Genomic DNA, 26169 nt, shown 5'->3' with positions numbered 1-26169 from the left:
GAATCGTGTGGCCAGCCTGAGCACGACGAATGTTCTGGACCGGTAATTTGCATAAACTGAGGGTGAACATCGAGCCCGTGATAAGAAATGTGGTGAATTAAAAAAAGAACAAGAGGCATTACTAAAATCTATTGCTGAACATATCAGTATCGGACAGGCCAAAAAGCTGTTGGGCAGGAAATCCTATTCGGATGCCTTGAAGGCACACAGTTGAATACTGCTGCTTCTAGTGCCCCTTCTGGTGGGGCTCCCCGGTGCCCCGCTGGTGGGGTTTTCCACACCCCTCCTATAGTGGGCTGTGCCCCCCTGTGGGGCTTCCCGTGCCCCCCCTGGTGAGGCCTCCCATGCCTCCCCTGGTGGGGCCTCCCATGCCTACCCTGGTGGGGCCTCGCGTGGCTCCCCTGGTGGGGCTTCCCATGCCCCCCCTGGTGGGGTTTCCCATGTTGCAGAGAGACTGGTTAAGCCAGGGGACCCTGTTGATTCTAGGGTTCAAGCCAGATCTCAGTATGATGACGACTTCTCTGTGTCAGGGACATTGCCAGACATTGAGCCTCAACCTGATCCTGACATTACAGTGCACCGTGGAGATGACGGTTCGGGAGATGGAGGCCCTCCTTATTCGTCAGAAGAGGTCCCTTTCTCCCTCTTCGCCTCATTCACGGTCATTCAGATATCAAAGAAAAAACAAAAGCAAAACTGAAAGGGCAAGTGAAGGCCCTTCGTCAAAAAGATCTGTAACACCTAGATCTAGATCAAGTAGTACTGGTAAAGCTGATAAGATATCTCTCACCCATGGACACAGATTCCTAAATTAGTAGAGAATTTTAGATCCCTTCCTCTAAATAATGGCTCTCATGCAGTGGAACATCCGTGGCTTTATACCAATAGAGAGCAAGTTCGGGTTCTGTTTAGGGAACATGATTTATCTGCGATGTGTCTACAGAGACAAAGCTGGGAGAGCACACACCCAATGTGGGTTTTAATTATTCATTTCACAGGTCTTCACCCCTGATAGGTGTACGTGCTCAGGGAGGCACAGGCATCATAGTCCGCAAGTCTGTTAATCACAGGGTTGTTCAATTGAACACTGTCTTGCAGGCTTGTGCAGTCCAAATTTTTAATTATAAATGGATCACAATTTGCTCTCTCTACCTTAATCCATCATTAGAAAGTAGATTACAGGATGCTCAGGGTAATCCCCGCCAGCTAGAATTAAACGACCTACAGACACTGATAGACCAGCTTCCTAAACCCTTCATTCTGATGGGGGATTTTAATGCCAAGCACACCCTCTGGGGAGAGCCAAACTGCGACCGGTGGGGTTTAATAATAGAACAGCTGCTTGACTGAAGACATCACTTTAATGAATGATGGTTCCCCTACAAGACCAATGATGTTTTTCATAATACTGACTCAGCCATTGACCTCACTATCTGCTCTTCGTCTTTGAGGTTAGATTACCAGTGGGTAGTAGACCAGAATGATCATGGCGTGATCATTGGCCCATTCACTTAAAGTATATGAAAAATATTCCATCTCCATGTTTACCAAAATGGAAGGTAGGGAGGCTGACTGGGGATTATTCAAAAAATCTACTGAAATTGATCAAGAGATAAACGATTTCAGAGCCCAACATCTGCTTATGAGTATTTAATCGGTATATTGTTGTGTGGTGCATGCTGTCTATTCCTCGAACTTCTGGTAAACCTCGGCGTCCTCTAGTACCTTGGTGGAGTGATGCATGCGCATTGAGCCGAAAGATAACAAGAACTTGCTACAAGAGATATCGTAGATATCCTTGCTTGGTAAATAAAATTATCTATAAAAGAGCTCTTGCTAAGCAAAAGAAAACATTTAAGCAAGCAAAGAGGGAATCGTTTATCAGATATATAAATGAATTAAAATACGATTCGCCGATGTCATTAGTCTGGAACAGAATCCGAAAGCTGCAAGGGAAATTTTCTCCACCTCCCTTGCCTATATTGAAAATTGATGGCTTCCTCATATCTGATTCTGGAGAAGTTGCAGAAACCTTTGGTAGACATTTCTCCAGTATATCTAGTGCCCTACATTACTCTCCTGCATTCAGGAATATTAGGGACAGTACCACGGTTGTTCCTGCTGTTAGTTTAAATTCAGAATCTTATAATCTTCCTTTCACCATAAAAGAATTAGATCATGCAATCTCGTTATCTTCACCAACATCTCCTGGGGAAGATGATATACTGTACTCAATGATTTTTAATTTGCCTAGAAGTACAAAACAATTTCTTTTTAGACATTTTAAACAGTTTTTGGCTTTCAGGAACTTCACCAGAGTCTTGGAAGATATCGATTATTGTACCTGTTTTAAACCTTTTAAAGAGTTCCTTCCTTCCTAAGAAACTATAGGGACCAATTGCTCTAACCAGTTGTGTTAGCAAGATTTATGAGAGGATGGTCAATGCTCGACTTGTGTGGTATTTGGATTCAAAGAATCTTTTATCTAATCGGCAGTTTGGCTTTAGGAAAAATAGAAGTACTTCTGACCCTTTGATGTTCCTTACTCGGGAGATACAGAATGCTTTTGCTGTGCAAAAACCAGACTGTTGCAGTGTTCTTTGACTAGAAAAAGCTACGACACTACTGGCGAGGGAGTATCCTTTATTGCAACTTGTTGAGTGGGGTATTGTGGTAATTTGTTTTATTGTCTTAAAGATTTTTTATCAGAACGTTACCTGAAAGTAAGAGTGGGCTCTTACATTTCTTCTGCTTACCCTCAAGAAGAAGGGTTACCTCAGGGAAGCGTCCTTAGTCCAACACTTTAATGTAGCTGTCAACGGTCTACTAGAACAAGTTCCTGTCGGGGTGCATGGTCTGGCCTTTGCTGATGATTATGCAATAATCTGTAGTAAGTCCACAGCTGTTGAAGCTTGTCAAATGATCCAGACTGCTATTAATGCTTCAACATCATGGGCCAGTGCTAAAGGTTTCAAATTTTCACCAGAAAAAACCAAAGCTATACGATTTTGTCGATTAAGAAGAGTGGAAGAGATTCCTACGCTGTTTTTAAATGATTCGATTTTACCTTATGAAGATAGCATTAAGTATCTAGGTGTTACATTTGATAAAAAATTAACTTTTACTCAACATGTTAATGAAGTTGTATGTAACGTGAAGCTTCGAATTAATATTCTTAAAGTTGTGTCTAATTTTAACTGGGGGGCAGATCGAATCACCCTTTTGAGGATGTACCAGGTTTTATGCCTAAGCAAAATTGATTATGGTTGCCAACGTTTTATGGTTGTGCGTGCAAGACAACACTGCAGAAAGTTAGATGTTGTCCATAATATGGCTTTACGTATTTGTACGGGAGCCTATAGAACTTCACCAGTGCAAAGCCTATATGTTGGAGTCAGGTTTTCCCCCACTATTTATCCGTAGGAGGAATTAGGCTTGAGAGTCATATCAAGAGTACTTACATCAAACGCTGAACCCCAACTATAAGTACGTTAGAGAACCAACTGATAGAGCCCCAAATAGACCTAGACTGCCAAAGCCACTTGAAGTTCGACTAGCAAGCTCTGCCAGGGAGTGGGATTACTAACCTCCTGCAGTAGCTGAAATTTTGCCCTCAAAGTTTCCTCCTTGGAATAGACCATGCCTAGAGATCTGCCCAATTAGGGACAGCAGGAGCATCAGTTCTGGTGATCAGTTGAGGGCAAGTTTCTTGGACCATGCCTCCGAACATGGTGACTCTACTCATATATATACTGATGGTTCGAAGGGTTCTGATGGTGTTGGTTGCTCTGTAGTGACTAGTGATAATATTATTAAAAAGAAGCTTCCATTTTTCTGTTTTTACAGCTGAACTGCTGGCAGTTTTGACTGCTCTTAAATATATTTTTTATAGTTCTTGTACTAACAAGGTTTTTACCATTTTTACCAACTCTTTGAGTGTTTTATCTTCTCTTAAAAGCCTAGTCTCTTGCCACTCTTTAATGCAAGAAGTACAAGATTGGTTTTATCTTTTAATTAATAGAAGATATTTTCTGTTAGGTTTTTTGGGTTGGGCTCCGGTCCCATGTTGGAATTGTTGGGAATGAGCGAGCCGACGCTGCTGCTAAGGCTGCAACTAGGCTTAGGCACATTTCCAACATGGGCGTCCCTGTTTGCGATTTTAAAAGTACCATTCGATTTATGTAGAGACCAGTGGGAGGCCCACTGGTCTACTTTAGATAATAATCTTAAATTAAAGTCGATTAGACCTTCTGTTCATCCTTGGCCTCATAGCCGGATGGATAGAAGGTCTGAGATAGTTTTAGCTAGATTGCGTATTGGCCACACTAAATATACTCACGGGTATCTAATGACGAGTGGAGCGGATAGGCAGGTTCCTCGCTGTTCCACCTGTCATGTGGATTTGACTGTGGTGCATATTTTGGTGGAGTGCCCTTATTTTGAAACCAAACGTAGGAGCTTGTTTGCTGGCAAATAAGTCTCTGCCGATATTTTAGGTGAAGGTGCTCGGGCAGAGCAAATTATGACATTTTTAAAAAATATTGGTCTTTTTTACGAATTGTAGTTTTCTTTTAATTGTTTTAGGTTTCTTGTTTGGTTTTTATGAATGAATGATTTGTATGTTAGATCGGTTGTGTGTATGTTTGTTTGTGTGACAGTGACTTCTTTTATTCTTAAGATATATATGCGCTGAATGGCCCCTCGGCTCCGGCGCTTGGCTATGTGCCAAAAATGTTATAATCTAATCTAATCTAATCTGAAGGCGGGGGTCTGGGCCAACCAGACCACCTTCACCTCCTTCTACCTTCGGGATATTGCCCACAGGTCCTTGGATACTTTTTCCTTTGGACCCGTGGTGGCTGCTCAACACGTTTTGTAACTAACCCAGACCCTCGCAGGCTGAAACAGGATCGAGTCCTGGTGTGACTGTAAGAATGGATGAGTGAATGAGTGTGTGACTGGCTCCTCTTCCCATCTTTTTCTCCCCCTCTACCTGTGGGCAGAGGGACACGGTCGTCACCCTGCTGGATAAGGATGAGATGCAGGTGAGCTACTCGACAGAGCCCCATCCTATCCCTTTCACTAGGGATAGGAGTGAATATCCACCACTTCCCCCAACAAGGGGGGGGAAGTGGAAGCCAACAAGAGAAACCCATAACTTTATGTTGCCTCTTGCAAACAGGAACAAGTTCTTGCTTGCTGGTATTAAGAGATACGCTTGCCTCTCTCTTATTACTTGGTCCAGAGGTCTGACTATTGATTCTGCGGTGCACACCCCGATCAATCGGACAGAGGCTAGGATACCTCCCTCGCTCTTACGACCAGGGAGGCAATCCAAGGCTGGGCGAACAGCAGTCTGTTCACAAAAGACTCGGATTCCTCCCACCAAGAAGTGAGTCTTCCTATTGTAAAAGGACCGAGAGGTTTGTATCCAGTGTCGGAACAAATGACAATTTGTCCAAAATTGCATTTTTCCAAACTATTCAAACCTAAGGTCCTTTTACACATAGTCCCACCTCATGCCACTCCTCACTCTGCTTTTTTTGCATGGGCCTAGAGCAAAAGTGATTCTTCGCCTCCCAGTCGCGCGGCGCGCGCACTATCGGACAAGCAGTTAACTACCGAACTCCCTTGTTCGAAAGCTTACGACCATCCAGCTGCCGCTAATTACCTTCCTATTGTAAAAAGACCTCAGGTTTGTATAGTTAGGAAAAATGCAATTTTGGACAAATTGTCATATTAGAGGGACAGTCAAAGTGGTAGAAGTGTCAAAGAAGATTGCAGTGGTTTGGTCATGTCAAGCGGAGAGAGGATGATCATGTGTGTAGAAGGGTCATAGACATGGAGATGGTTGGGAAGAGGAGGAGGGGAAGGCCAAGATTCCAATGGAAAGATAGCTTAGCAAATGACGTGGGAAAAAGAGTTAAGAGCAGGACATGCAAGATAGAAGATGGAGAGGGCTTACACAGGACAGCGACCCCATATAGAGATGGGTAAAGGCTGAAGACAATGAAGTGGGTGGTTCTAGAACCTAACCCCTGCAATAGACAAAGGACGAATGTATAATCCTGGCTTATTTATGCTCTTTCTTTTTGCAGATATGTACAGTTTAAAAAAGTTCCGGGTGGAAATCGAAGTGAGTGCCAAATACTCAATGGTGTGGTATGTACTAAGAATGTAGCTGACAAATCAATGTTGGTACGTTTGTCAGATCCTCAACTACTACTGGTTGCTTCCACTATAGATTACCAAAGAGGGAACGACAACAAGCTCCTTACTTTAGATAACTTGTTATTACAGGTACGTATTTGTTTGTCACAAATTGGTTACTTCCAAGATTGCTGTCTTCCTTAATTTAACATTTTTTAAAAGCTTATTGATTTAACATCGTAATAATTTACAGTATTTTTAAATTCTTTGTCTTTAATTCTACCATGTAATTTAAATGTATCTTGTGTATACTAAAAATCTTTTTATTAATTCAGATGGCCTCTCATTCAATGACATTGTAAGAGTAAAATGGTTTGCTGCAGTGGCAGCTGGATGCTCTCCATCATTGTGGGTGGTTTAGTTCTAAAATAATAAATAAATTGAAACCCAAGTAACTGTTTTCTCTGATTATAGTAAGGATTATTGTTGTAGTGAAGCCATTATTTTTGTGAAACAGTTGTAAGTTCAGTCATTTAATATTTGAATACATTTTTCTATCCTTTTTGTTTTAGGAAGCAGATTATCTAAAAAACGTTGTGGCCAAGATAGTGTCATACAAACCAAACATCATTTTGGTGGAGAAGAGTATAGCTTTCCTAGCAAGGGAATACTTACAGGTAATTATGGACAGTAACTTGTCATTTATGTATAAGGCCTTTTCTCTATGTTGTTGATGTTTTCTCTGGTAATTATCACCATCACCTCTGATGTTGAGATGGAGAAGGCCTCAGTGATGTGTGGCCACTCATGCCTTTCCAGTGCATGAAATCTCTCTCATATCCAGCCTCCTTTACCATAGTTCTCATCCAAGTAGATCTGGGTTTTACATCTCTTCTGGTGCCCACAGGAGTCCATCTGATGCTATCGTGCACTATTCTCCTACAGGTTGTGTGAAGGACACATCCAAACCATCTCCATCTCTCCTTCATCAGTATCTCATCTACATGTGGAACTTGTGAATTTCATTTCATGTACTGCTTCTAAAACACTACTTTAATTCTAATACTGTATTCTTCCTACAGCGTTTTCTCAAACAAAATATTTTAGTATAATTTTGTTTTCATACAAAGATTCACGTCCATATATTAGGGCTTGTGCCTTGTATGATAAGGCACCCTATGAGGTAATGTTAGACTAGCGATAATCTTACGCTAAGTCGGTTGGTATTGCACTTCCATCTTCAATGGAGTGTCTGGGGGTTTGTAGATCACTTACGAAGTCGGTATTATCTTGTTGGTTATTACGACGATGTGTTAAACTCATGTTGGTTCGGTGAGGAGGTTCTTGTAGAAAACACTAAGTATAAAAAATAGATATATATTCTTCTGAAGTTTTACATGGTGAAGATCAGGTATGATTGTACAAGTCTTCTAATAACGATAGCTTGATCGCTTCTGCCAATGATGATGGCTAATCCTATTCCTCTACATGATAAAGCTTAGGTAAAGAGGTACAGGTCTTCTAATGACGATAGCTAACTCTGTTCTGCCTGTCTGTTACAAGTTATGAAGGAACAGACAGTAGTTCGAACATATGAACATACATACAAATGACATAGTTTCATACGAACACACAATCAAAATGAGACACGCTACAGATCACGTAGGCCGTTTGAATTATAGGTCGGGGTAGTTGTCTCAAGCAGGGAGCTTGGACTAATGTTTATAAACAATTGAATGACTACAGGTGACGGCATGTTATCTTAGCCTACATACTTATTGTATACGTCATCTTTAGCGTCTCTAGTCTGATCACATTCCTGCAAGCAATCTGGTTGACCTCTTTAGTTTTAGACTTTTATATATATGGACTAACATTCCATATTTTTATTATGTAAACACTTACACATATAGTGGTAGTACAGGTAGTATTACAGTTATGTATAATCTTTCTTTTGTATGCATTCAGTCTATTTGATTTGTAAATCTTATTCAGCCTGCCAATTGTTTGATTGGCCTTTTTTATTCTTTCTGTGAATTCCAACTTAAGCGAACCAGTAGCAGATAAAAACTTGTTAGGGCTGACCATAAGCCTTCTCAATCTTTAACTACTTCTTCCAGTGTTGTTTCTCCTCCTCCATTTGCTGTTAGGTTGACTCTCCTCTCACTTCCTCTGCTCTACCTTCTTATGCTGTCTATGTGGTTCAGGAGAAAAATTGTAGGTAAATTGAGAAATAGTGTTCTTATATTTGTTAGACATTTGACTGTATATATTTTGAGTGAAGATTGTAGTTCCCCTCCTGTAGTGATCAACCATTTTAGGTTTCTCCCCTGAGAGAGAAGGTGTCAAGCCTTTGTTTGTCTGTAGCCCACCTTCAGGATTGCCCTGCGTCAGTTGGCCATCTCCGCTGACGGAAACAAGGCATATCTCGGCCAAGGTCTGTGCCCTTCACCACCTCTCTAAACTATCTTCTGGCTTGGTTCAGCTCTTTCTCTGAAGGGTTTATTAGCTCTTCCTCCGAAGGGTTTATTAGATAGAGTTTAACATTTGCATTTACTGACTCTAGTTTTAACCTTTATTGGAGAAAGTGAACTTTGTGGAATTATCTAGATATTATAAGCAATATTACATTTACTTTCTTAGTGTCTGACCTGATTGTCAATACTTCTCATAATAACCATTTTGTTTGCCCTGTATTGTCATTTTTGTTGTTTCTGATGATAACCCTCCCCCTCTTACTCATATCCATCACCTTTTGACAACTGATCCAAGTGGTACTAGTGGCTCCTTCCTTCCCACTGATTACTTATATAGGTTAAGCCAGCCCTGGAAGCCAGTACGTATTGGACATTTCCAGTACCAACAAATTCGTTCATTTTATTCATCCATGCGTTGGTGCCTTGAAAGGATGGCTTCATCCACTTGGTGTGAGTTCTCCTATATATGGAAGACTGGTTAGGACAAGCCAGTTCATTTCAGATGATCTTGAGAGTGAATGAGTTTCTTGTGTCTAGCCTCGGCTTGGCAATTTGATCAATGTCAACAAATACTGTGCTTTTCCTGATCCAGTCAATTCTTTATCTGTGAATGAAGATAATCTCTCTCTTGTAGGAGTTCTTTCTGCCAGAGATGGGTTGACAATTTTCTACCTCTATTGAGAGAATTTCAATGGATCTGCCTCTAGTCCTCAAGAACCCAGATCTCACATTGTCCTCAGATGTCTGATAGGCAGATTGTGAAGCCATTCTGAGAAAGATTTAATGTCAGGGAGTTGGACTGTAGAATAGAGCAAGCTGCTTATAAACAACATAGTTTTTGGCAGTAGAGTTTGGTGTATATTAACTATAATTGCACTGTTTTTGTATTACACAGTATGAATAGGCAATTTCAATATTATGATGTAAGCAGATCATCTTCCTGGAAATGAAGATAACTTGGCTGTCCCTCAATCAACCATTGGGAAAATTGTACATGGTAGTGCAAGGTGGGAACCTATAGGCACCAGAAGAATTGGAAGACCCATTCCTACTTGGATAAGAACTAGGGGAAAGGAACCTTCAGTTGAGTGGAGATTTGTGGAGGACAACACTCTGGGAAGACATGAGACCCTTTGCGTCATGCAGTGGAGGTGGTGGTGATTATGAACCAGACCATAGAGTTAAAATGGAAGTTGATCTGTAGTTAAAATGGAAGTTGATCTTTAGAGTTAAAATAGAAGTTGAACTGTAGTTAAAATAGAGGTTGAACCATGGAGTTAAAATAGAAGTTGATTATTCTATTCTCTTTACAGGCACATGGAATCACTTTGGTAATGAATGTTAAGCCATCAGTAATGGAACGTGTTGCAAGATGTACACAAGCTGAATTGGTGTCTTCCATAGATGCCCAACTAAAGAAACCAGTTTTAGGCTTGTGTCACAGTTTTTATGTGAGATCATACCCTATTCCTGGTGGTAAGGACAAGAACAAAACACTTATGTTCTTTGATGGCTGTGCTACCCACCTTGGCTGTACTGTCATCCTTCGAGGTGCAACCAATTCTGAACTAAAGCGGGTCAAAAGAATCATGTATTTCATGATATATGCTAGTTATAACTGGAAGCTTGAGAGATCGTTTTTAATGGATGAATTTGCATTTATACCTCCACTTCCTTCAGAAAGTTTTGATCTTGAAGATCAAGTTTTTGTCGATGCACAAAGTCCTGAGGATGATAATATTCCAAAGGAAATAAAAGACATTGTGGACAACACAGTTGCTATCGAAGATGAGGAAGATGTGTCAGTAAGTTCAGCATCTGAGCAGCATTGTAAAGGAAAAGTAACCAGACAGGGTGGCTTAGTTAGAGACCCAACTAATTCTTCCATGGAATCTTCAGTATCTACACCTGGGCCGTTAGATAAAACAAAAGTGTCACAGACTATCAATGATTTTAGCGACCCCTTACATTCCTATCTCAACTCAGGTACATCACCTCAGGAAGCTCCCAAAGAATCATTAGCAGCCAAGCTTCAGCTTACAGAGTTACCATTTTCTAATACATTCCGAAAAGCTCTTGATGACACCATATTATCTTGTTCCCCTTACCTTAAGTATAGTGTCCCTTACCTTGAGTCTGATGCAAGCAGGAATTGCTTACTCCGCAGGTTTTTCCAGAAGGATTTGTATTTCTCAGTACAGCTAGAAAAGGATAAACTTATAAGACGGCCACGATTTTCAGAAATGGATGCAAAAGACAGTAGCAAAGATGAGAATCAGAATGTCAGAGTCAAACCTGCACACAAGTTCATGAATTTTAAGATAACTGAAGAAATGAAAAGCACCGACATCCAAAATCTGATAACAGATTTTCGAGCCAGAGGCGGTCAGATGGAACTGATATGCAAATGTAAGACTAAGAACCGCAGAGATTGTTCAATAGAAAGAAATGAACCCTCCCATCAGGTCATTATTGAGGGATTACCAACTGATGCAACTGGTTAGTTTTCATAATTTTATGTGGCAACATGCTTGTTAGAGTTTTGGAACAGTAAATTTTGTAGTTTGTTATTTTTGTCAAATTTTGTAGTTTGTTATTTTTGTCAAATTTTCCTCTGGAGGATTGTGGACTTAAGTTTATTCATGACTTTCTTTTCCCAGGTGTTATGACAAATGGAACAAATAAAAATGCCATATATGATCACTGGAATGTGCCAGGTGGGCTAATGCTTACCTCTGAAGGGAGGGTGGATGCACTTCATCCTTTTAATCATCAACGATTGTCAGTTCTCTTCTCAAGCTTCACAGATGTGACTGACCCTCCCCCAGATTTTTGTGTTAATCCATGGTGAGTAGTGATTTTGAATATTTAATTGTATTTCTTAAAAGAAGTTATGCTGGATTTTGAATATTTAATTGTATTTTTTAAAAGAAGTTATGCTCTTAAGAATATTCTTTAGGAGAATGTAACCTCATGCTAATACTGAAGTCCTTGAATTTGTGAAATGTGGTTTTGTACATGAACTTCCCTGACAGATATATACTTAGCTATAGTCTCCGACGTTCCCGACAGAATTTCAAATCTCGCGGCACACGCGACAGGTAGGTCAGGTGGTCTACCTTACCCGCCGCTGGGTGGCGGATGTACGAACCACTCCCGTTAGCTTGTCAGATTTTTCTCTGTCGCGGGAACGATAACAACTGTTGTCGGTTGTCACAGGTAGCCGTGGGCATTCTGGGTATACATGCCCCGTGACCTGGTATAGATGCCATTAGTCCCTGGATCTCACAAGTGTAATTAATGGTTGATCTGTCAGGGGCGGGGTTACCTCGAACGGAATCAAATACCCGATCCTGAGAACATCCACCACCCACTGCTCTGCCCTCCCCTAGTTCCTGCCACACCTTCCAGTGATTTGCCAGGCAACCCCCACTGGTGTGGCCGAGTGATGGGAGGCGCCCATCCTATCTTCTTGAGCCTCTCTTCCCCTATTGTCCCCTTCCTCTGTTGTTTCTAATTGTGAAAGGGCCGATGAGTTATCCTCTTTGGGGAAGAGGGTCTTGTGACTCTATTAGGGATGCTATGTCCTCACTGTCTTCTTTCGAGGCATCTGCTGTTGTCTTCCCTCCAAAGGAGTAGTTTGACTGTTAGAGGTTTTCCTAACTGCCTGTTGCACCAACCTATCGTTAGTGTCCATCCTTCTTCTATCTATCGCCTCTTCCAGTATGACCCCTCTGGCAACAGTAGTTGCGATTCCAAGATATCCCCATTCCTCATTGCTAACAGGGAATCCAAATCCACATTGCGGCTTAGTCTAGCCAATGCTGCATCTCTCCTCATTAGCAGGATATTTGCCCAAACATTGGCACTTACGTTTGTCAGGTACGCAATCGCCGCCTGGACCCTGACTGTAGTAATCTAATGAACAATGGTTCATCCACTACTTTCCTTGTTGCTTCCGAGGATGCAATTTTCGCCACTGCTGTTGACCAAAGGTCTAACCAGGACGCAGCCTGAAAGACAGAAGAAGCTGTTGCTTCTAACGTAGCAGCCTCTTGGTACGTCATCGAAGGGCACTCCATTTTAACCTGATCCAAGGTTAATCCAGGCCTTAACCTTACAACATTAGGGTTCATTTGTCTAGACAGCAAAGGACCTTCGGTGTCGTATAATATTTCCTTTGCTTTATCATTGGAGGGGGAATAAATTTAAATGATCTATTAGATCTTAAGGAATTATCCCTCCTGCAATCTTTGCGTTTACGTGTTGCAAGACCGATTCCGCATGACCGAACAAGGCAATTCATACGACACCTTGGTATCCCTCTTTAGTCCAAACGCCATGTCAATTCCAGGAGGAAGCATACTGGCCAGTGTTTCTGTCTTCTCCGAAAGGCTATTGAATTGACGAATCAAATCAATAACCTCTGCATACGAGGCCAGAAACTCTTGGTTTTCTCCTTCCTCCGGCTCTAGTGTACCACTCTCCGTCACGAGAGATGTTGTCTCGCCTCTATCTTCTGACAGACGGCCCGGAATTCCACGGCCGCCTGCCCCTACGGCCGCGGCGTCTCTTTGATCTTTGCTGGCCGCTGTTGGCTCGATCCCAGATAGTCAGCAGGGGAACGAGAACGTCTCACTCTTTCTCTGCTCACGGATCTAGAGCGAGAATCTCGTCTAGATCTCCAAGATGAAGGCTCCCTTAAGACAGAGGTAAGTTCGTCTCTATTAGCATTGGCATCGTTTTCGAGCGTCGGCGAGCCCGGCCTCGGCCTTCTATCCAGACGGACACTGCCTTCCACGAACATATCCGCCGAGGTTGCCAACTCTCTATTTTTCGTACTTTTAATAGGAGCCTTATCGTCCTTCGTACGTATTTTGAACGGCCTTACGGGCGAAACTGGGACCTGCATTCCATCCTCTGCTGCACCTTTCGCCGCCAACGTCGATTTTACCAGAGGTATCGCAGTTTTTGCGATCCGAACTGGCAACTCCGCCTCGGCCGCTAGCTCGCCGGCCGTCACCTCTCTCGCTTGTTCAGACTCTTGCGAACGGCTTCGTCTGCCAACCTTGTGCTTAACAGCCACTGATTTTCCGACCTTCTTGCTGACTTGGAAATGACAGTCTTGGTCCGAAGAAGAGGAAGAATTGATTCTTCTCCTCTTGGCCCGAGGATCCGCTAGGAACTCCCGAATCCTCCTCCAACGCTTGACTCGGCGCTCGCCGTGACGTTATCGGACTTAGCGATGACGCCGAACTAGAGGAAGAAGACGAAGAAGGCGAATCACACTTTTTCTTTTTGTCTCTCTTATTCATTCTCTCCTCTATATCCTGTAATTTCTGCATTACAGTTTGCATTGACGGGTCAGAAGGCGTATTAGCGTCTGGGTGCATCGAAAAAGGCCGAGAATCGGTCTGTGACGTCATCACGCCTGCCATCTCAGAGGTGTGACGTATGTTGTGACGTCATCCCTCTCGTAGGGAGAGACTGAGAGGTTTCTGCTGGCAACCGCACGTTTGCTGCCAAACTACCTCCCACGTTCTGCATCGCTGTAAATACTGAGTGGGATGGTGAAGCCGCGGCATTAATTCCCATAAATTGCAAGCCCGGGGGATGAGGAACATTCAGCGCTGCCGGACCCTGCTGGAACCGTGACGTCATATAATGCGCAAGCAGACCATCCAAGGTTGGTACGCCTGGTAGGCCTAGCGCTGACCACGTACCATCTAACCTATGCGCTTGAGTAGCAGGAGCCTGGAACAAAGATGGCGGATCTCCCCCTCTACTTGCTGGGAACAAAGGAGAGTGCAAATTATTCATAAAATTACCCAAGGCCCCTCCTGACGTTTCCGATACAGAACCGCTAGGAGAAACCGAAGGGGTATGAGACAATTCAAAAGCAGGTGGAGAAACATATGGAGCAGCCTGGTTTATTACCGATACAAAAGAAGCCGGTAAGGTTTGGTCATCCAAAGATGGCGTCACCCCCTTTCTTTTGTATTGGCTTTTCCCATAGAACTTCTTCCACTGTTCCACCGACCAACCGCGACAAACAGAACACGGATTAGTAACCGTACATACGTTTTCCCTGCACCTACTACACGTTGGATGAGGATCCGTCGACACCGAAGTTAGGAACCTAGAACAAGGGAAGCCACTGACTCCTGGGCATTTCCTTTGTCTCCTCTTCGAAGCGGTAGACGATCCCGATGTTGAGGCAAAATTCTCCATCATACCACGTATCCACTCTTACCACACACTGATCACACTTGGAGAAAGAAAAGGAATGAAAAATAAAAAATTAAATGGATAAAGAACGGGCAAACTGAAAAACCGGCTTTAAATGAGATAGACAGTAACACGTCTTATCTTAAAGGCGGTAGGAAAATAACTGATGGGTCACAGGTAGCCGTGGGCATTCTGGGTATACATGCCCCGTGACCTGGTATAGATGCCATTAGTCCCTGGATCTCACAAGTGTAATTTTAATTCTACCGGTTTCCAGCTTGGCGCTAGTAAATCCTAATGTTAAGACCTCAGGTTTGTTAGTTATGAAAAATACAAATTAGTTGCAAATTTGGTATTTTTCGATTCTCGCTTGCCTGGAGTTAATTTGGACTTCTTTTGGTGACGTATTCGCTTTGTTTGGCTTGGCATACGCTGATTGTGGATCGGTTTGATTTTGATTTGGATTTTCTTTAACGATGTCTGACCTAGATTCAGTAGTTAAAACTTCGGTTTTGTTTAGGGTTTGCGTGAATGAAGGATGTAAGGTGAGGTTGCCGAAAGCTTCGGTAGACCCCCACACGGTTTGCATGAAATGCAGGGGGAATGAATGTTCTTTTGCTAACCCTTGTAGTGAATGTAAGGGATTGAGTGAAGAAGAATATAAGGCGCTCTCTTCTTATGTTAGGAAGTTGGAACGTGATAGAGTGCGTAAGGCTTCCTCTAGAAGTTCTAGTAGATCTAGAATGAGTGAGTTGGATGTGGATCCTAATACTAACGTAGAATTAGAACCTTCTTCCCAAGTTGCAGCCCCTGCTCCCCGCACCAAAGCCGAAGATTCGCCTTCGGAGGCGGCAGCTCTGAGAGCCACGATTCTTTCTATGGATCAGAAGATTCGTCAGTTGGAAGGTAAGGAGAGTGTTAGTGATCAGTGCAGTGTCCCCAGTGTTGTGGAGGGTGCGTCTGACCGGCTCCTTAGTGCCTCTAGGCCTAGACCTCTTCCAGACTCCCAGTTCCAGTGGAGTAGGAAAGTCGAAAGCCGCAAGAGGGCTAGGGAGAACCCCCACCGGTCAGGCGTCCCCTCGGTAGATCCTGAAGTACGCTCCCAGCTGCCTCGGATCGCTACAAGAAGGAGCTCCTACGCCAATGCTTCTCCTCTTCGTCTCTTCCCTCCCGAAGAGAGGTTGGAACTCCCCGGATGCGTCGCGCCCGTTGAAGAGGGCTTGGAAGGCTCCCTGCAGTCCTTTGGCTTCTAGTCCGGAGGTTTTCCCGGAAGAATCGTCGGTGGAGGCGAAGAAACCCAAGAAATCCTGTGATCGTTCTTCTTCTCGCGCTCCTCGCTTGGCGCCTGCTTCCGAGGAAGAACAACAAGATTCTCCTACGAGAGTACTCGCGGGACTTCAAGCTCAGATCACGGCGCTAGCAGACTCTCTAGCAGTTAGATCACGTAGGAAGATGGACGTTTCTCTTCCGATCAAGAGATCTAGGCGCCGCTCTTCTTTCAGAGGATCGTTCTCCTCTTTTTAGGCGTTCTCCTTCATATGGGGAGGTTTCGTATGAAAGGTAAGGGCTCGCGTGAGCGCCCTCGCTCGCCTGGCTCTCTTTCGACTTCAAGGCGCCAAAACATCGGTAGGGAAGGACGCTCTATGGAGAAAGAAGTTTTTCTCCAGATTGGATTCCCGCTTCCGGTAAGCGCACTGCACCTGCTCATCACGCTATTTCTTCAACTCCCTCGCGTGAGACTTCTCCTCAGCAGCCTCAAGATCCTAGAAGGCGCCCTTATACAAGTAGGCGTTCTTCTTCCAGATGTCACTCTCCTCGAGTGTCGCGATCGTGACTTCTCTCCTGACAGGCATCAAGAGTCTGGTAGGAGTCGTGTGCATGATAGACGGCCTGCTGTTAGCCGCTCCCCGCAAGGTAGGCGCCAAGAACCTACTGCACATCGATCTCCTAGTAGGCGCTCGTCTCTTTTAAGGCGTCATACTCCTGATTATTCTCCTCGGGGCAGACAACAAGAGTCTTTCAAGCGCCCTTCTCCATGTAGGCGCTCTCCCGCTTCTAGGCGCACTACTCCTGACCGTTTGTCTCTTGGTAGGCACCAGGAATCTCGGAAGCGCCCTTCTCCAGGTAGGCGCTCGTTAGCTTTGAAGCGCCCTTCTCCTGAATGTTACCCTCTTGTTTAGACGTCAAGAGTCTCGCAAGCAGCCTTCTCCTAGTAGGCGCATTTCGCCTTCCAGTCGAACTTCCGTTGATCGTACGCAACTGGACAGGTATGGAGAGCCGCGCAAGCGCTCTGCTCTCGATAGGCGCTCTCCTGGCAGCCGCTCGCCTCAGGATAGGCGCAAAGAGTCTAGTAGGCGCTCGCCTCCTCGTAAGCGCCCTGTGGATGTTTCTGAGGATTCTCGGAGTAGGAGCCCTACCTCTCCTTCGGCTGAGATTCCGTCTACCTCGAAGAGGGAGTCTCATCGTAGACAACCCAGATCTTCTCATCGTTCTCCAGTGGATGTGAACTCTTCTAAGAGAGGGCGTTCTCCAACCTCTCGCTCAACTCCTACTAGGATCCCTTCGTCACCTAAGGATCTTCCGCGCTCGCCTCGACAAGACGTCCTAGAAGGTTCGGATGAGGAACCGAACACTTCTGCTGCTGTCTCTTCTTACAAGAAGCTTACAGAGCTACTTTTGCAAGTTTTTGGGGATTCCCTTACTCCTACGGCTCCTCCTTCTCCTCACTCACTTTTTTCAACGGCGAAGACCGCGAAGAGCTCTTCTTGTGTGAGGATGAAGCCAACTCTTTCAATGAAGAAGGCACTGAGGAGTTTTGGTTCCTGGATGGCTTCCAAAGAAGAAGCGGGGAAAACGATGTTCGCTTTTCCTCCTTCGAAGTTATCAGGACGCGCTGGTTTCTGGTACAAAACAGGAGAGTCCTTAGGATTGGGTCTACCGTCTTCGGCTGATTCGGATTTTTCGGCGCTGGTAGATTCGACAAGGAGAACTGCCCTTAACTCTGCTAAGACGACTTGGGCAATGAATGAATTGGATCACATGCTAAAAGGCATGTTTAGAGTGCTAGAAGTATTTAACTTCCTTGATTGGTCGTTGGGGGTCCTAGCCAAGAAAATTGAAGTGCCAGAGTCATTTTCGCCAGAAGATCTCATGTGTGTTTTGTCTTGTATGGAGTGAAATCGCCTCCCTGTATGGGGCCGGGATCGTGAAGAAGAGGTCTGTTTATTGTTCCTTCTTAACGAAGTCTGTCTCCCATGCCCAGAGGTCTTCTTTGCTGTTTGCTCCTCTGTCTGCTCAGTTATTCCCTAAACATCGAGTGCAGGACATTTCGAGATCACTTTCGGCCAAAGCCACCCAGGACCTTTTGGCACAGTCGGCAAGAAAACCTCGCCCTTCCTTCCCTACCAAGGCTAAGAAGGAAAAGGCAAGTGTTCGAGAACCCTTTCGAGGGGCGTCTTCATCAAGAACCTCTACGTTTAGAGGTCGTAGACCTTCAAGAAGGGGTAAGACTTTCGCCAAGTCTGTTAAAGCCCCCAAATAACTTGCAAAGTCCTTCAAACAACGGTGGGCGCCAGACTCTTAGAGTTTGCAGAAGTCTGGGCCCAAAAAGGGGGCGGATCCTTGGACCCTTTCTATTTTGAGGAGAGGTTACCTCATCCCTTTCGTCGAAAGACCTCCCTTGACGACCATCCCAAGGGAACTGATGGCCAGGTACAGAGACCCCATCATGAATCAAGCTCTCCATCTAGCAGTAGATCAGATGCTGGAGAAGGGGGCTATCGAACTAGTGACAGACCATCATTCATCGGGCTTCTACAACCGCCTTTTCCTAGTTCCGAAGTCCTCAGGGGGATGGAGACGTGTTGGACGTAAGCGCCCTTGAACTTCTTCGTAGAAAAGAAGTTCACGATGGAAACGCCTTCATCAGTGCTGGCAGCACTTCGTCCAGGGGACTGGATGGTTTCCTTGGATTTACAGGACGCTTACTTCCACGTACCGATCCATCCTTCCTCGAGGAAGTTTCTCAGATTCATGATGGGGGGGAAAATTTTTCAGTTCAGGGCTGTGTTTCGGCCTCTCGACAGCCCCTCAAGTGTTCACAGAGATTTTGAGGAATGTGGCTCAATGGCTTCATTTGAAAGGGGTGAGGATATCCATGTACCTCGACGATTGGCTAATAAGGGCCAATTCAGAAGATCGTTGTTTGAAGGACTTACAAGTAACTTTAGAATTGATGAAGGCTTTGGGACTTCTCGTCAATTTCAAGAAGTCGTCACTAATTCCCGAGCAAGAGTGTGTGTATCTCGGGATACAGATGAACTCTCTGAGTTTTCGGGCTTTTTCCCTCTCAGGAAAGAATAGCCCGAGGATTCGAGAGAGTAACAACCTTCTTAGGGAAAGAAGTATGCACAGTGAGGGAGTGGATGAGTCTGCTGGGGACGCTCTCCTCGCTGGAGCAATTAGTTTCCCTAGGAAGGTTGCACCTGAGACCGCTCCAATTCTTTCTTCATCGGAATTGGAGTCGTCGTTCTCAGGATTTGACGTTCTCCCTGTCGTTATCCCAGGACGTCAAGAAACATCTCTTATGGTGGACAGATCCCAACCTCTTTGCGAAGGGACTGTCTCTTCAATCCCAGACCCCCAACCTGGTGTTGTTCTCCGACGCGTCGGACACGGGGTGGGGGGTGGGGCAACTCTGGGAACCAGCGAAGTGTCAGGTACCTGGGTGGGGGACCAGGTAGCCTGCACATCAACAGAAAGGAGTTGATGGCTGTGTGGTTGGCTCTGAAGGCTTTCGAGCCCAAAGTCAGAAGATCGGTAGTGCAGGTCAACGCGGACAACACTACAGCTCTGGCATATATCAGGAAACAGGGGGGGACGCATTCCTTCTCCCTGTACGAGACAGCAAGAGACCTTCTTCTATGGGCAGAAGAAAGAGGAATCAAGCTTCTCACCAGGTTCGTGCAGGGAGAAAGGAATGTAAGAGCAGATCTCCTCAGCAGGAAAGATCAGGTCCTTCCCACAGAGTGGACCCTTCATCTGGATGTATGCCAGAGCCTGTGGAAGTTATGGGGCAGGCCACACATAGACCTCTTTGCCACGTCAAAGAACAAGAGGCTGGATCCTTACTGCTCTCCGATATCGGATCCAGAGGCATTAGCAATAGATGCTCTTCTTCTAGACTGGAACGGACTCGACGTCTACGCGTTTCCCCCCTTCAAGATCCTGGGGCTAACCATCAAGAAGTTCGTAGAGTCCGATTCAACGAGAATGACCTTAATCGCTCCCTTTTGGCCGGCCCAAGAATGGTTCACAGAGGTACTGGAATGGTTGGTGGACCTTCCAAGATCGCTCCCGCTAAGGAGCGATCTACTCAGACAACCCCACTTCGACAGGTACCACAAAAATCTCCTCTCTCTCAGTCTGACTGGCTTCAGACTGTCCAAAGTTTGGTCAGAGCGAAAGCTTTTCAGCAACAGCTGCTTAAAGCAATCGCAAGAGCGAGGAGACCTTCCACCTTGCGTGTATACCAGTCAAAGTGGGATGTCTTCAGACGTTGGTGCAAGAGGAAGAACATTTCCTCTTCCAGTACCTCTGTGACCCAAATTGCGGATTTCCTTATTTTCCTCAAAGAAGAATGTCATCTGGTTGTGTCAACTATTAAGGGATACCGCAGTATGTTGGCGGCGGTATTTCGGCATAGAGGCTTAAATATATCCGATGATAAGGACCTGCATGATCTTATTAGATCATTTGAAACCATTAAGCGTCCTCATGTAGTACCGAACTGGAATCTAGACGTAGTTCTACAATTCCTTGGATCGTCTAGATTCGAACCTCCTGGCTTAGCCTTTTTCAAGGATCTGACGAAGAAGGCTATCTTCCTTTTGGCCCTAGCTACAGCTAAGAGAGTGAGTGTGCTCCAAGCTATCGAGGGCAATGTAGGGTTTAAGGAAGATTCTATGGTGTGTTCGTTTCTTCCAAATTTCCTTGCAAAGAATGAAAACCCATCACGGCCTAGGCCCAGGAGCTTTGAAGTTCGTAGTTTATCTTTTCTAGTAGGGGAAGAGCCTGAAAGAACTCTTTGCCCTATGAGAATTATGAAGTATTTCCTTAAGAGGAAGGAACAACTTGAGGCTAATCAAGATGTGCTTTGGTGCTCTGTAAAGGACCCCACTCGGCCCATACGTCGAAGAATGCTCTTTCCTTTTTTCTGAGAAGCCTTATTACAGAGGCACATGTTGCCTGTAAGGAAGAACATTTTAGACTACTGAAAGTGAAAGCTCACGAGGTGAGAGCCATCGCAACTTCGCTTGCATTCAGAAAAAATATGTCTGTGCGGAACTTGATGGAGGCGACTTTTTGGAGATGCCAATCGGTTTTTGCAAACCACTACCTACGTGATGTAAAAATCACATATGATAAATGCTTCGCCTTGGGTCCTTTTGTATCGGCGGATTCGGTGCTGGGGCAGGGAGCTGAACTTATCCTGTAAATTTTTTATATGTTTACCCTATATTTTATATTGTTGTTTTTTGGTTGTCTGAAAGAGGTTGCAGGAGGCACCTCTTTTTGTCGTAATATTAACCCTTTGTATTTTGGTTAGGTGGTCTGGTGGGTTTTGGCTCATTGCAGAGGTAGTGGTAAGGATCTGTTAGGTAAGCGGACAAGGTCCCTCTAACAGGATCCGACTTGGATTCTACCACAATAGGGGATCACATATCCCAGTGGTAGATCCGAGAGTCTTTCAGCATCAGGTCACGTCTTAGCTGTAGCTCTCCAGGCAATGCAGACTCAGAGACAGTATCTATGAAGTCTTCATCCTGAAAAGGTGAGAACCAAGGTTTTTATATCCTACAACATTAGTTGTTTCCCGTCTTACCTGTATTATTTAGCTGTCTCTTACCCTCCACCAAGGGTGCCAATCAGCTAAGTATATATCTGTCAGGGAAGTTCATGTACAAAAATGATATTGTTAAACTACAATAAAGTTTTGTACATACTTACCTGGCAGATATATACGATTAATGGCCCACCCAGCCTCCCCTCAGGAGACAGGTGGAAGAGAAAAATCTGACAAGCTAAAGGGAGTGGTTCGTACATCCGCCACCCAGCGGCGGGTAAGGTAGACCACCTGACCTACCTGTCGCGTGTGCCGCGAGATTCGAAATTCTGTCGGGAACGTCGGAGACTATAGCTAAGTATATATCTGCCAGGTAAGTATGTACAAAACTTTATTGTAGTTTAACAATATCATTTTTATGAGAATAGAAATCTTTTTATGGTATGAAGTGAATGTTTATGATAGCCAAATTTATGGTTAGTGGGTTGACCAGGTATGTCACACTGTGGAAGAAAACTAGTTAGTCGTGCACTCTTTAAATCTCTGAATGTATCATGACCAATTAGATCACTCTTCATGTTGTCTGGTTATTTAGATGTGAGAAAAAATGGGTTTATCTGAAAAATTTAATTTGGTCAAGGTGTATTCTTTCATGTCAGTGGAGCAGTGGCATGGCCAAAACAGAATCTTGAGAAGGTAGAACTTTTCTGCCCATGAAAAATTGTGAAATCTTCTGAAAGATGAATGCACAGGTCCATGGAGGTAAGGAAGTCCCCTTGCTGGTTGGAACAGGGAATTTTATAAGATGTCAAAATCAGAAAGAATATTGCTGGAGGTATGAGTTCAGCAGACATTCCTAGTGCTATTTTAAATTACTATATGTATTGTTATTCCCCAAAACAATCATAAATGTTCAGGAGCAACAAAGTTGCCAAAAAAAGTGATTGTACTTAGAATAAAATGTTCTGAGGTCGTAATTTTGAAAAGGAAATTTCTGTACCTTAACCGTAATTACAAATTATGGGACTCACTATTAAAGACTACTATTTTAAATTGATGTTATTTTTGTATTTTGCTGTGGATTAGCTTATGTATTTTGGTAATGTTTTCATTTTTCTTTATGGAATGGTCACTCAATCTTGATTTGGCATGAGAGAGTAGAATTGGTGTCATAGTAGAGTGGTTACACAACTAATGAAGAAATACCTGTGGAGTGGCAAAAAATTTTTATGTGCAAGAAACAACTTTGTTGTTCATTCTTATACCAACTGCCAATTTACATTGCCATGATTTTTTTTATTGATTTTACTGATATTTAACAGGGTGCTTACTATGGACTTTTATGGAAGAAATGATATTCCCCTGGGTGCCTTCCTTGAGCGCTACTGCTTTAGCCAGACTTACATGTGTCCGTCCACAGAGTGCTCAAAAGGATTGGTTAATCACATTCGCAAGTTTGTACATGATATTGGGTGCGTCGATGTGTTATTGAGATGTCTGGACACTGTTCTGGATGACTCAAACACAGGTACCATTCTCATGTGGAGCTGGTGCAAGAACTGTCGACAGGTGAGCATATGTGTACTAGATTGATTGGATAGTAATTTTAACCATTTTCACAGGTGAATAGTTGTCTTGATGTAAGTTGGGTTTGATGCATGAAGATAAATAATTTGGAAATTTTTTCCCATGGGAATGCAAACCTTTCTTTTCCCGTCCTTTCTTTCTTTCAATCCTACAGTTGAAAACCCCTATGGGCATAGTCAGCTGGCTGTAAACCCAAGAGGGTTCAAAAGAGAAATCAGCCTGCAGAGAAAAGCAGGCAAGCAATAGGAAAAGGTGGTAAATAAAAAGAGGGGATAGGAAATAAAACCAATACTACACTTAAATTCAGAAGTCAACAGACAACAGGAGTGAATTTGCTCCTTGCTTAAACATTTTGAAGTCAGAAGATTCCACAACTGTACCAGGCAAACTATTTCCCAATGTCTTGTAGCCAAAATAAAACTTGCCTGTAATGTAGGAACATTTTACAGTGCGAACTGAAACAGTTTTTGAAATATGGTAAAAAGGAGGTTAAATGGAGGATGGTGGGGTGGAGTGGTTTGGAACGCCGCACCCACTCACTCTTACTCAGGTTCTTTCTTTGGTTGCTATTGAGTATGGACATTTTGTTTCATTTTGCTGATGGCCTGTTGAAACTTCCTTCTTGATTTATTGTATGTGTGGTGGATTGTTTGTTGTTTTTGGTTTTTATGAGTGTATCTCGGAAAGCTGAGTGACAGGTGTAAAGGAAAGGGTGAGTGTGTAATAATCAGTTTATGTCCTTTATGTTAGTGGATTGTGATTAACATCCAGGAGTGATCAACACAAGCTCACCTCTTGTGACAAGCCAGGGGTGTGTGCTGGGCTCTCTCCGGAGACCCTGATACAAGTGTGTGTCCTGCTAAATCCTACTATACTGTGTTGGCTGTTTTATTGCTTCATTAGAGTATCTGCAGATATGGTCTTCTCTTGGTATTCTGGGAAGGCCATCCTTTGTGGCATTCCTTGACTACTAAGTTATGGCTAAGGTCTCTTTTATGGATCCTTTGTTTCTGCTGCTGAAGTTGCTTTTCTTGTTCCCACTGAGCCTCTTGTAGGTGAATGGTCTGTTCTCTGGATGAGTCCCATGTTGTCCATTGATACATCATAGGAAGTTCTGTGTGCCCAAGAATGCTGAGACAGATCCTCTACTGGCAGACATGTTAGTCTTATGACTGATATACTACCTCTCCCTGGAGAGACAGATAAAGTATGTCCTTCTCATTTTCAGTCAGAAGCCATGGGGCCAATCGCCATGGAATCCTCCCATTCAGCATCATGACTTGATCTTTGGTTGAATCCAGTTTCTTACTTTGCCCATATAAGTGTCTGATCCAGAGATGATAAGGCAAAATTCCAGAGGTTGTTGGTCTCTGGAGAAATGTGTCAACATTCTTCTTAGAGTTCCATGCTTTAGGCAAACTTTCTGCTGAGTGTAACATTGTGTCTTCACTCATTTCTCAAGTTCCAACTGAGAATAATCTCTCACCATGGAAAAGACCACCTTATTCTTTCTGAAAAGTAAGGTAGGGGTATCAATGGAGAAAAGGCATACCAACAACAAGGACACTTGATCTACTTTGTGGTCTCCATCAAATCTTCTGGGGCTTCAAAAGGAATTGCTACAGATAAGACGTAATGCTTAAAAACTGGGGAAAAAATTCATTATATAGCGCCCCAGGTCGGGTAAACTTTGAGGTTGACTAAATTAAGAAAAGACACATCAGTGAAAAAAGGAAGATATGCAAATACACCTGGTGTAAGAACAAAAAATTCTAAAAAAATTTTCCCTATCTTCTATAAGTTGAAAATGACTATAATATTGTATGCATTCTCATATTACTATTGTATTTTAAAATACAAAAGAGCGATCGTGCGCAATTTGCATTATTTTGGTTTATACAGCATGTTTAACTGTTCTAGACTAAATATCTATAATTTCCAAATCAGTTGATTAAGGCACAATACCGAAGGAATTTTTACTTTTTGTTTTACCCGGTAAAAGAAACATTTGTTACTTGAACTATTATTTTTATTTTAGGATACGCAGTGAAGTGAAAGTTTATTAAAGTAAAAAAAAATGCATAAAATTGATAAACTAAAATCCTCCAAAGTCGCTCTCCGTGTCCGTATCATCAAATACTGCTCTGAAATCTTCGCCATCAACGCAGTCATATTCGTCATCTTCCAGATCTTTGATCATTTCATCTTCATATGGAAGGTATAGTGTTGTCACCGTGGCGAGCTCTCTGGCGTGGCTTTTAAAGATCTGCCCTTATGCTAATTTTACAAAAACAACTGCCCGTGTTTTGACAGACCTTTGAATGTCCTTGAGACAAACCCTGAGGCTATAATTATAAGATTATAAGGGGTTTTCATTTCCAGGTGCTTTAATCTCCTTCCTATTCGGCCCTGCTCTCTCTCTCTTCTTCTCTCTCTCTCTATCTCTCTCTCTTCTCTCGTCTCTCTTCTCTCTCCTCTCTCTCTCTCAGCTCTCTTTCTCTCTTCTCTCTCTCTCCTCAGCTGTGTCAGAGCGAAAGCTTTTTTTATGGGACAACATAGGCCCACATTTCGCATTTTCCATACCTAATTATTTTGTATACGATTGCCCTTTCTCGGCTGTGAAGTTGATGTCTATCCATGGCTGTGAGATAACCAGGAATAACTTGTAAGTCGGTGTCAAAGTCACTCCACACTTCAGTCAGGCCAAAACTTTGCCATATCGCATTCAAGCAATATTCAGTCATTGTTTCCTATCTATTATTTTTGTCAGAGCGAGAGAGAGAGAGAGAGAGAGAGAGAGAGAGAGACGAGAAGAAGAGAGAGATGAAGGAGGGAGAGAGGAGATGAGGAGATGAGAGAGAGCGAGAGAGAGAGTTTTGGGAG

At 43.6% G+C, this 26169-nt stretch overlaps 1 protein-coding gene across 5 annotated transcripts in view; it reads left to right on the top strand.

The window, feature by feature from the left end:
- LOC135197012 (1-phosphatidylinositol 3-phosphate 5-kinase-like) overlaps positions 1 to 26169 on the top strand; it is a 385140-nt gene that overhangs the window by 130187 nt on the left and 228784 nt on the right. For all 5 annotated transcript variants that reach the window (XM_064223905.1, XM_064223907.1, XM_064223904.1 and 2 more), the window contains 5 exons: positions 6099 to 6300; positions 6723 to 6827; positions 9941 to 11126; positions 11288 to 11474; positions 23022 to 23268. In XM_064223905.1, the coding sequence (XP_064079975.1) occupies positions 6099 to 6300; positions 6723 to 6827; positions 9941 to 11126; positions 11288 to 11474; positions 23022 to 23268 (1927 nt within the window). The remainder of the gene's footprint in view (positions 1 to 6098; positions 6301 to 6722; positions 6828 to 9940; positions 11127 to 11287; positions 11475 to 23021; positions 23269 to 26169) is intronic.

The sequence above is a fragment of the Macrobrachium nipponense genome, chromosome 18, assembly GCF_015104395.2.
Source record: "Macrobrachium nipponense isolate FS-2020 chromosome 18, ASM1510439v2, whole genome shotgun sequence".
Classification (NCBI taxonomy): domain Eukaryota; kingdom Metazoa; phylum Arthropoda; class Malacostraca; order Decapoda; family Palaemonidae; genus Macrobrachium; species Macrobrachium nipponense.
The sequence above is the reverse complement of the archived record's forward strand: the minus strand, read 5'-3'. Positions and strand labels throughout refer to the sequence as shown.